The sequence below is a fragment of the Agrilus planipennis genome, unplaced genomic scaffold, assembly GCF_000699045.2.
Source record: "Agrilus planipennis isolate EAB-ADULT unplaced genomic scaffold, Apla_2.0 scaffold171, whole genome shotgun sequence".
In the NCBI taxonomy this organism is placed as follows: domain Eukaryota; kingdom Metazoa; phylum Arthropoda; class Insecta; order Coleoptera; family Buprestidae; genus Agrilus; species Agrilus planipennis.
The window spans coordinates 267,203-279,668 of NW_020438994.1; the positions used below are offsets into that span (position 1 = coordinate 267,203).

General features: G+C 36.3%; 1 protein-coding gene across 2 annotated transcripts in view; it reads right to left on the reverse strand.

Moving 5' to 3' along the window:
- LOC108739359 (sodium-coupled monocarboxylate transporter 2-like) overlaps positions 1–12,466 on the reverse strand; it is a 42,938-nt gene that overhangs the window by 11,118 nt on the left and 19,354 nt on the right. The window contains exons 2-4 of one of the 2 annotated variants that reach the window (XM_025975729.1): positions 5,719–5,937; positions 990–1,260; positions 676–845 (exon numbers count right to left, since the gene is read on the reverse strand). In XM_025975729.1, coding sequence (XP_025831514.1) covers positions 676–845; positions 990–1,260; positions 5,719–5,873 — 596 coding nt within the window. In that variant the 5' untranslated portion in view covers positions 5,874–5,937. The remainder of the gene's footprint in view (positions 1–675; positions 846–989; positions 1,261–5,718; positions 5,938–12,466) is intronic. The other variant, XM_025975730.1, reaches the window with a different exon arrangement.

The following is a 12,466-nucleotide window of genomic DNA, read 5'->3' on the forward strand; positions in this document are numbered from 1 at the left end:
GTGGATAAAAGCGGTAAACTTTAAATGTATAATTATTAATAGCAATTCTTCGACCAGCGCCTTTGTTTTAAAGTGATCACCAAAGGGTTGAATTTTCGTGAGTGGCTTCGTTTTGACCGGTCTTCCTACCTTTCTATCCGCCAAAAATCAACCCGCTAGACATGTTTATCTGGCATCTTTTTAAATAGTATACCTATTTATTATAAAAAAAAAACGGAAATACGGTTGACCTACAGAAGCGATGGGTTGGACAGTACAGTTCCTGCTTCTAATATCAAAAGAACGAGGTCTAAAGTATTTTTTTTTACTAAGGGGACAGATTTTTACACTATTGTTTAATTAATCTTCTAAAATTTAACGATCAAATTGTCCCACAAACGGGTTAGATTGACACTAAAAATTGTTGCATTATCCAACAAAAAGTTGGACAAATCTGTGAAATACATAGGAAAGTATAATTGTATAATTAGTATTAATTAGCTACAATGTTGTAGGTAAACGGAAATATTTTAATAAACGTGGCTGAGTGACTCATCAATCAAGGTATGCCAGTTTTGGCGGTGACCAATGAGTCAGTAACTTTAGTTGCAGGGTGTAGCAGAAATAAGTGCGGAGCATGCAGGGCATCATAAAACATGCCTATTTTAGGAACCAGTCTATCAATGAATCACTTACTTCGTGATTGTGCTGTTAGCAAAGGACGTTATATTAGGTGAAAAATCACATCCTTCTGTAGATGCCGATATAGGAGGATATTTTAGTTTTCCCTGAAAAGCATATATTTGGGCTCCAAATGTTATTGTAGCAGTTAATATGAGTGAAACAATTGCACCCCAAATGGTACCCTAAAAAAATAGGTAATTAAATTATCAGGTGTAAAAGTTTTCCTTTAAAAACTGATGTAACAATTTTTTAATATATTATTATTAATGGGAAGTTAGAATTAGTTATTACAAAAAAGTAGCCAAAGTGAACTAAAGATAACTTACCGTAGCATTTGCAGATGGAAAAAGCATACCAAGAATGAAAATTCCTAAATGAATTCCTGATGTTAATCCGTGGAAACTCATGGCTACTTGAAGAACAGCTCCCAGTTTGTCAACTACGAAAACTAACGCAGAACAGATTATCCCCGCAATTATAACAATTAGTTTCAATATATTGCTTGCAGTCTTTTCGGAGGTACCTTTTGGCATCCAATTTACAATGAAATTCTTGTAGACTGTACCTGATACAGTGTTCAATCCACTTGCCATCGTACTAAAAAGAAAATCATGTTTTGAATAAATTATAAGTAGGTAGTAGTTTATGTTTGGTATTAGCGTGATTAAAATTAAACGCTGTAAAATTAAACAGCTGTTTTAATAAATACAAATACAAGACAGGAAAGCAATTATCCACTGTAAAACTATGAGTAACTCTGCTAGTATCACATGATCTATAAAACACCGATAATGTGTGGTTTAAATGGTCTGTATTTAATAGGCAAAATAGATAATTTAGTATTCAAATAAGTATCTGAATATAAAAAACGAGAGACTTATCTCAATTTACTGCAACAAACTTTATTTATACAAAACCAAAGTTCAGTTTAAGTTTCAAGTTTAAGAAGGGAACTCCCATAAAGCTTTTAAGTTCATGCCAATGTTTCGGTATGACATCCATTTTATCTGGGTAAGTCTTAATTCATTCCGGTAGCTTCAGTTTTACAACTCTTAGTTTCCGAGGTGACCCTCAAAGGTTTTTACCAGTACAACGATGTCCTCTAAGTAACAACAAAGAAAATTTCCAGTTTTGTCCTTGTAACATAGTGTCCATAGGCCAGTCATAGCAGGTGTATTGTACATTCCAGAGGCATCATATTTTCGGCAGTAAATGCAATCTTTTCCTACTTCCCATTACCAGCTAGACTGTCTGGTTTGTCGCCGATCCGTGGTAATGGGTAATTTTCTTTCTGCTCTATTTCGATCGGCATATTGTAATCCACACAAAATCTCTTGGTAAAATGTTTCTTTCGTACTAGCACTGTAGGGGAAGGCTAAGAACCTCACTCACATCCACTTGTTTAAGGAACCCTTCCTAATGTGGTGGTATGTGAAGCTAATTCTACCGAAGTCTTGATTTGGGAGGGTGAAGATATGCCAGAAACGGCTAAGCAGCATTTCGAATTGTTTGACTTGCTTCTTGTTGAAGTTGTTACTGGGCCACTTCACCACTTCGATTAGAGCAGCAGGATACAACGTCGGTTTCGTCCAAGGTTCTCCTTCCCAGTTACAATGGTGAATTGCAATTACTAGTTCAAATTTTCCCAACTTTATGCCTTTACAGGTCGTTTGTTCCAAATCTTTCAAATTAGCCAATAGCAGATATCAATAATGCTCCAGTTCTTATGGCCCTTGCCAATTCGTCGGTGCTATCTATTTTGGCACAATGTTCTACGGGTGACTCGGTAGTACTCGATCTTCTGCAATCGCCATATACGCGGCAAGGTTTGTCTAGGATTTGACATTACTTTCTCTTGTTCATCGAAGCGCATTGTGGTTGAGTGTTGAGATTGAAGTCAATTCCGTGATCACGGAGGAGATCCAATCCAATCATTCAATATGTAGGTCACTAATACCGAACTATACAAGATCATATTTGCAATTCCAATTTTTATTTTCATTATTATACACGGTCGGTGGGGGGACGAATATACCATTCTCCTACTATTCTCTTTTCTCCCATTCTCATACTACATCTGGTCGATTGAGTGATAGTACTGAATACCTTTGTGTTGATAGTCATTCAAACATTATAGTAGTTTATGTCTCCACAATTCGATTGACCTCTTCGATAACGTCGAATTCGTTCTTATTTCTTTGACAGTTTCCTAATGATATGTGATTTATTGGAATAATTAACGATCTGTAAAACGTCCAGAAATTTGTCTGATTGCTTAGAATATTCGATAGAATTCTTCAAAATCTTTCCAGTTCTCTTTCTTCTTCTACCCCACTCCTGACATCAAATGTCGTACACCAGAACTATTTTTCTTCTGATTTCTTTTTTATTTAGATTATTTTCGAGGAGGGGAAATCTTCAAAAGACACCCCCTGAAGGGAGGTAGTGTCGGATTTTTACCGACAAAAAACCCCTCCTTGAGTGGGGAGATAAACCCTGAGGGTTATTCATCCCCGGCAAGAGAATGGAAGGTTAGGATTTAGGAGAGGGTTGAGAAAGGAAAATGATTAAGCATGGGAAGTGATGGGTGGACACTCGCGCTAAAAAGCGAAGCTAGGAGTGAGCGAAAGGAAGTGGCTCATTGTAGAAGGTAACAGTCGTTTGACTTCGGGGCGAAGTTGGAGAGTGTCGAGATAGTAGGGTTTGCGTGGCCTTGCAGAAGATTTGCTGCGAATGAGATTGCAGCCTCAGGGAGAGAAGGTAAACCGGTTTCTTTCAGAATTTGGGTATTTTTGACGAACCAGGGATAGTTTAGTGCGGAACGAAGGATCCGCATATAGGTGCCTTACAAAAGTTTCAGACGGTGGGGAAGGGTACAACCCCAGACGGGAATGGCGTTAAACGCACGCATTTTAGTATGTTGGGAGATGGAGTCGTTTCGGAAGAAAGGCTTAAGTGCGATGAATGCACCCATTGCCTTGTTAAGGGTAATTGCGGTGTGAAGCCGCCTGTTTAGGGTTCTGTCGAAAACAACGCCTAAGAAGATGACAGAGTTGCTCCACTTGATGGGACGGCTGTTTACTAAGATGGAGGGAGGTCTTCGGTACTTACGAGAGAAGAAAATTGCTTCCGATTTGGTCTCGTTAATGGAAAGTTTCCATTTTCGGTACCCGTTTAGGAGCAAGGGCAGAAACTTATTAATTCTCCCTGTGCATTGGAGAATGGTTTTGAAGGAGTTTAGATGGCAATATCACCCGCGTAGAGAGCTGTCAAAATAGAAGTGTCGGAGAACATTTCCACACAGAACAGGTTAAATAGAATAGGTGATAGTTTGGTGCCTTGTGGGACACCGGCTGTGACGGGTTTACTGGCAGAGAGCACAGAGCCTACGTGGACCTGAAGGCTTCTGTCCGTGCGAAAGGACCTGATAACCCCAACTAGAAAATGTGCAATGTTAAGGTCGATGAGTTTTGAGATAAGGCCTTCGTGCCAGACTCGGTCGAACGCTTGTTGAACTTAAAGAAGAAGCATGGAGGTGTGACGCCGCTTGTTAAGTTTGTCGAAAATGTATTTAGATACGCGAAGAAGTTGGTGTGCACTTGAATGAAGATGTTTCGAGGGTGTAACGGAGGTCTAGCCAATCTAGTGACGTGGTTGGGTTTGGAAGGTTGTTGATTGGGCGGCCGACATCAATCAAGTCTGGAATGTGGTCCGAACTTAGTGCGTTAATGACGATAGAATCGGCGGAAAGTGTAACATTTTTTGTGACGAAAATGTCAAGGATGTCAGGAAATTTATGGTGGGGGTTAGGGAGTAACGTGGGGTCAGAAGGTGCTTTCAAGAATTTTGGCAAGAAGGGAGGTGCCTTTGCTGTTAGACATTGATAGTTTGTTGTAGGGCGGCGACAATGCTGGCGACCATGTTTTGGACAATAACTTGAAGTTTTTGTTCCAAACTTGGGATTGCAACAACAGCTGGAGAAGTGTTAATGTTGCGCTTTTGGGTGTGTAGAGAGGGGGCAGTTCTTACTGCCTTGACGTAGGATTTTTGGAGGGCATTGCCAAGGTGGTAGCAGGAGGATGGGGGGTAGTTCTTGTGCCTTGGGAAGCAACAGGATTGACGATTTTCTTGGCGGGGCAAAGGGAGTTCTTTTTGGGCAGCCGCGATAGGTGGCGCGGTGGTCCCCTTTACAGTTGGCACAAGTGAGATTGGCATTCTTCTTAACCTTGGTTTTTCACTCGGCAGTTATATGGTTACGGCCACAGAAAGCGCAGACCCAGTCTGCGTGGCAGTAGTTTGCTGTATGAAAGTATTTCAAACAGCGGCAGCATTGGGGAACTTCCTTCGTAGCTTTTTTTGGCTCAAGCCGTCGTTCTCTCGTCGGTCGGTGTTGGGTAGACAGTTAACGGAGCTGTCAGAAATTGCCTTGAACGACTTTGCATCTGGCATTGAATCCATTTGGGAGGAAATGGCGTCGCTAAGGGGAGCAGCGGATGAAGACTCAATATCTGCGGTTATGGGCGTAGGTGATTGTGGGGATGAATTTGTCTTCTGACTTCGCGGCAGTTATTTATAGGGACTGGACTTACTCTAGAAAGATTCCATTCCAAAATGTAACCAATCTCAACAAACCACTATAAGTCACCCCTTAGCGCTGCTTCACGTATGGTTGTCTACATGTGGCATTATAAAATTGAACCTTTGCCAAATTTTTAGATACCCAAGCCGACTTAAGGAAAATAAGATTTATAACAGAGAATTAAATAAAAACATTAATTTTCATCAAAACGCCATATATAGTTCTGATAAAATATAGACCAAACCAAAACTGTTTTCTAGTTAAATTACTATATTACTATAGGGAGCCAGCACATTGCTATTTGCATGGGTTTGCTATTAAATATCTAGTTGTGAGTAAATAAACTTTTCAGTTTTAGTAAGCACTCGAAGCATGCATTCACAACTAAATCAGGAATGAGAAACTTTCTTGTTTTGTATTTTACTATATATAGTCTCCACTTTTCCTTAAACATCGATATGTTGAGTTTTAATTACCTTAGGGCAGTACTGAATACTCCAGCAATAAAAAGTCCTGCTATTCCAGGAATATGCCCTGCTACGTCCAAAATAAAGTACGGTAGCAACTGATCGTTTTTCACGATTTTCTTGCTCATAAAAGGATCGCAATTGTGATACTTTGCGAACAACATCAAGCCAGAAAAGCAGGATAGACACTTGGTTATAATTGTTCCCAATCCAAATATTATAATTATTCTGTAATTATTACAAATAGTAAGTAATGAAAATTGTATGCAAAAATGAACTAGGTATGTCGTTATTATGTAACATAAACAATAAGCAATTATTTTTGCTAACAAATTAACCAACAAAGCTGCCTTTAAAAATGTGTATTATATCTATAGGTACGTTATTAGCATCAAACAGTTACAATTCTGTTTATAGAATGCATTGAAATGTCATTAATAAGTTTGTTATTTAAGATTAATTTCGAAGTACTGTTATCTATATTTAGCTTTTAGAGATCAGGCATTGGTGCCGGTACTATAATTTTTATAATAGGTATGGGGATAACTGTTACGAATTTATTTTTCGCAATCATATGTAGAATTCCTTGTGACGAACAATGCAAGATTAGAACTTGTGCCAAATGTAATTAATGTCATGCGATAATACTTGTTGGCTTACTATGAATGACATTTCTGCCAAAATTTCGCCAAAACTACTACAAGATGAATGAAGAGACTCAGTCAACTCTAGTTAATATTTCAGCACTAATGATGTAGGTTATGGCTACAACAGTGCATTTATTACTTAATGAAAAATAAATTTACTCGGAACTAATTGGTTCTCTTCAGTGATTAGATTATAAAATTACTTAATGATAAGCCTTCAGATTATTTATATCTATGGAGAAAAATTCCAGGATGAAAATTACTTTTCGCCATAGTCCTATGGGTATAGAAATATTAAAACGAAAGAAATTAATAGGTCAAGTAGTACTTATGTTACAATAAGAAGTTGAAGTGAATGGTCCAGTTAAAAGTTTGTAGGGTTGAAAATCTACTACTTGTGTAAAAAAGTATAATAGTAGTTGTAAAACAAATTTGTATTGATATTATTAAATCATATTTTCAATCACAACTCAGTTGATAGAGTAATGGTGTTCTGTTCCCATAATTAAACCGTTCATTCTTATAATTAACTTTTTAATTAATTTAAAACAATTAACCTACTTAATTGCATCTTCATATCTAGGAACTGCCATAAATTTTTGTACAGTACTTGGATAGAATCCATTGTTATTTATCCACGTACCTACCTGCTGCAATACAACAAAGTTGCAATAATGTGTTTGCAACGTTCTCTTAAATCGGTTTGCACGTACACGTCATTGATATGATATTGCTTAAATCACCCAGAATCACCTCACCAATTATATAACGTGAATCACTTTTTAAATCCGAAGTTTGTAAAAAGTAGACGGAATTTGAAGGCTAGCTTCCTGATTTGTTATTTCCGAATTTTATAATGTGATTGGCATTAAAAACACGCCTTCAACGAAATTTCCTTTCCGAGGCTTTGTGTCAACCCAATCACATATTGTGTCAATACTTTTATCGTAATTTAAAAACTTCCACGGTCCACTATAGGAACTACGATAAATTTTCCCTAATCGGCGCCAAGTTTTTAGGCTCCTCCCATTTGACGGAATACTTACTATTGAAAATAACATTTCATTAAGAACACAAAGCAAGCTATACTAAGCAACAATCAGATTCTAGTTTTGAAGAAACTAATAATCACAATATACTCAATTCTACACCAAACAAGACTGTTTACTGAAAGAAGATCCGAATTGTTCCATAAATCATCTGTAGGACTGAGATATATACTGCGATGTGGCCAGTCTAGTGTCTGAATGTCTACCTGTTCTAAATTTTCGTATACTACACGAGTAACGTATGATCTTGCAATATTCTGTATCAATAGGAAATTAATACCCATGTATGGTGCAAAGTAAAGTGCTGGGATAAAATGTCCTGAATGCGGTGTTCACTTATCGAGGAATCGATATCTTTAGAGATACTATGATTGATTTGATTGACAAATATAAAGACACCACATTAACCCAAACTCTTGGAGGGCAGTTTGTATCTTTGATCCACAATTTTCTATTTTTACATTGCCGCAGAACGAGATTAAGAAAATTACATTCTCTGATGTCTGCTCCCACTCTGTGCTTTAGAACGCTATCCCTACTGTATGAAGAGCTCGATCACAGGATGTGACAATAACGCTTCTGTTAGTGTGGCAAAGTTGCTGGTGGGAACTGGGACTGAAAAACCAGTATTAACTCTCCATTGCATGACTCCAATTGAGAGCACAAATGTAAAATATTGCCTACAACGTCCCTATTTCAATACTGAGTTAATTAAACACGTTGTTCCCACATGCTTTGTGAGAGATACATAGCGCTGCATAGTGTAGCGGATTATTTTAGCGGTACACCCGGTATTTCCTGGTTGTGGCTAAAATTAATGAAAATAAATATTGTCGTCATTGTAAAGGATGTAATATTAATATTATTATCAATAAATAAATTTGTAGTAATAATTTAGGTTTATCTTGTGGTTCTTCTTATGATGGAAGTTCTGATTCTAAACTTTCAGAAGATGATGTCATAGAACCAACAACCCCGCAATCATAATCTCCGGATTATTTTGTGGTATCTAGTGATAACACTGGATGATAACAACCCTTCATCAATTTTTTTGGCCACACAGTCAAATACACATAAAAAAAGACTCACTGAGGTGGAAATAAACGAAAGTAGGGTTATATTAAAATTCCAAATGAACTAAATTTTGAAGCCTCTAGCAATGAGCAGTTATTTCTGTTGATTTTTTCTCTCTCTATTTTGATAATTACTTCTATAGCGTAGTAGCGTATTTTGCACAAAGAAAAATTCACTCTGTAGCTACTATATATACAAGAGGTTTACAAAGCATCTACATAATGAAATGAGCTCCCTTCGAACATTAAGTATATTCCGCCCAAACTACTACTGAAACTTTATTTTTAATAGCAGATACATCTTAATATTCATTATTGTCTGTCTGCTTTATTAATACAGTTCCCAAATATTTTAACTGTAGTATCTCACAGGATGACATAAGCATCAGGTAAAAACATATTTCGTGTATTTTGTGTATGACTAAAATCGAAATTTAACAGTAATCCAAGCACACCGTCTTTACGAAAAACACAGGCTACAGTTTAAAACAAAAAACTGTTTTCGAGAAAATTAATTTGGAATATGTGCCATTTTCTGGTGATGCGTTGATGTTGATATATTGTGTAGATTGCATAAGATAAAAGTACATTGGGGATTACCGTGAGCATACCTTTGACTAGAACGGTAGCACGATTCGGCCATAATTGTTAAAAATAATTTTATAAAACTTAAATTTAAATAGAGTTTTGCGACATGCAATACACACATTAAAAAATCGCTTACAGTAAATAAGGAAATATAAGGTAAAGAGTATCTTGATGCGTCCGGTAGAACGGGTTATATGTACGATGGACCTTTGAAACATATGTTACGTTGAAATGTTTCCGTTTTTTGTGGGCTTTTGGAGTACTCACTTGAAAAACTCTAATCTGTTATTTTCTTCTGCTATTCGCCATATTTCTGTAAAACCTCCTACGGCCGGTGTACCAATTACGAATATGATAATAAGTGTGGTAAAGGTAATAGTGAATTGAATTGCATCGCTCCATATCACTGCTTTTAAACCACCAATTGTAGTGTAGAAGATACACACTAAACAAACTATTGGTGTGGTAATGTATATTGGTAGGCCAGTTACTAAAATTACATTATGAATATTACTGTTTTGTATCGGTTTGTTCTATGACATTTATAATTTTTTAAGAAAAATAATAATAACATAATAATATTTGAGATATTCGGAGTGTTTGACAAAGATTATTTATTTACAACACGAAAAAATAAGAACTTTGTAGGAGTGACCAGTACCTACTGATGTAGGTGTGTAAATCATCTGAAGCTTCCTTGAATTTCACACCTTTACAAACGGTATTACTTAGGTCTTGACACAACTTACCGCAGTTAGAAAACAATTATGTTGGACACAAGTCACCCATACTGCTTTTCACTTCTACACCTGTATTAAGTTATTTTCTTCCAATTGAAAAATTTGTTCTGGACACTAGCTATAATAATTTTAGGAATGACGTGGTAGTCAATAGAAAAGGCAGGAAAAGATTGTTGATTTTTTTAGTAGGACACTATCTTTTTCTACAAAATTTCGTAAGGAAATTTTTGCTCCGAACCACCTTTGCTATTCTGAAATAACAGCTGAATCTCAACAGCTGTGAGGGCCAAGAAACACAACGGATGGATAACCTACAGGAATATAATTACTTTAACGTAGGAGCAGGAAATATTCATAAGAACGCTATATTTGATAGATGAAAACACTGAAGGTCAATCAAGAAGCATAAGAAGGACAACTCTAACAAATCAACAGCGGCAGCTTGAGAACATTAAACAGTTTCAGAACGGATGAATTCAAGGAGACCACTAGCTTGACAAAAATTGACTGGTAGATCAACAATGTATATATATATATATAATAGATGTGGATCCAATGTAATCCCATTATTGAAGAAGATGACCGTCTAAAGTCATTGAAAAAGACATTTACGTGAACGATTTTACTAAGCCAATTGCAGGAATGACGTTGAATACAAAAAAGGTAATAGCGTCAACCTTGAAAAGGTGAACATCTAGAAGACTGAACAGACATTGGTAAAGTCTAAGCTGGTTCGTATATTTAAAAAATGCTTTTGGCAATGATAAACGGGACAAGGTGTTAAGTATACTGAAAACTATAGGGATGAGTTACAGAGATAGAAGGGTGATACTTAGTATAAAGAGCAACAGGCAGTTATAGAGCTAGATCTGCAACATAGAGAAGCAAATATTAGAAAAGGAGTCAGATAAAGATGCACACTGTCACTGCTACCTTTCAATCAATACAGACGCGGTCAACATCATTAAAGACATCTAGCAAGGAGGAGTTAGAGATAGCTTCAAATAAAGTTGAAGTTGACAAAACAGTATTGTATGAAAATAAATAAAAGTAAAACAAAAATACTGTTGTGCAAGGGAAGAAAAAGTAGGGAAAGAGCGAATATAAAGCTAGGAGACGAAAAATTAGTAGAAGTGGCTAATTTTAGGTATCTAGGAAGTCAGGTAATTCAGGACGGAAGGAGTAGTAGGAATATAAAACATAGGATAGCGCAGGGTCGAGTCGCCTTCAATAACAATTTCTATGCTCGCGAACGATTAATTTAGAAATTCGAAAAAGATGTTTGGAGCGCGGTGTTGTACGGGTGTGAAATATGGACTGTGGGCGCGGAAGAATAGAAAAGGTTAGAAGCGTTCGAAATGTGGTTTTACAGGCGAATAATGAAGAAACCGTAGATAGAGAAGGTCAGAATTGAAGAGGTATTAAAGAAAATAGGAGAACAGAAGACTCTATGGAAGTTAAATAGAAACGCGCCAAACGAGTACTACACTTTCTAACACTAGGTTAAATAATAACCAAAATCAATCGAAGACTTAAGATTTTGATTCTTACAATAATCGAGTAACTGTTTAGTTTTTGCTCAATCAGTAATTGTTCATATGAGTATGATAAGGAAAAACTACCCCAAGTACACAAGTAAAAAGCAATGACTTCATTCAAAAAAATAAATAAAATAATAAGGAAAAAAATAAATAACATCACTTATTTTTACACTGTCACTAGTTTTATTATTATGGACTCTGAACTGGCTTCGACTTAAAACAGTCTGTAGTTAGCATTAAGGATAATACATTTCAAAAATGGTATGCAGTTGATGTCATGCCTGTGGTTTATTAAATTGACATCTTTATATTTTGTTGTAGATATTTAGACATCTCGTAATATATCTGCATTTCTACTATTATTTGCATAATATACTGGGGTTATTATATGTATTACTGAACTTTTCGTTATTACCAATTCGTGATCTTTTGACCCAAATGCGCATTACAGGAATTACATTCTAATTTCTATAGGATTTTTTTTATTTTTTCTGTTTTATACTCGGTATTAATAAGTGAATTAGTAATTTAGTTGTGACTTGAAAACTTTTATTACATTATTCAAATCCTTTTGCCTAGGTCCATTTGCAATCTCAGCTTTTCATTTAAATAATAGAATAAACCTAGAGCTGTCATCTCAGTATGAAACCAAGAATTCACAATAACATCCTGGACAAACTGACTGGAACGACATTGGGAACCATAGCTAGATGTATACTTCGTTTACTTTCTGTAGCGATGTGACCTTTAGTTTGACCGGCGCAAAGTAGAAAAGAACAGCACTAGACCAGAAAAGGAAGCAGACAACTCTCATAACCGGTTAGGAGCGTATAATCCGTACAGTACTACACGAAAAAAATGACCATTTCATCCACTAGAATTGCATTGCTTAAATGTGCTGTTATTGGTACCATTTACTACTGAAAATATCAACGAGATGTTTATTTATATTTGAAGACATATTAAAGGCTTTAACGCTTGTTTTCGACTCGCACTACTATTCATGATTGAACAAAACTTTTGGCAGGTACTGTATGAAAAAGTATGTTTAATGAACAAGAGTCGAGAGTATAATGAGCTTTTTTCTCCCTACCTACGATTTTGCCAGCGCGCATCCAA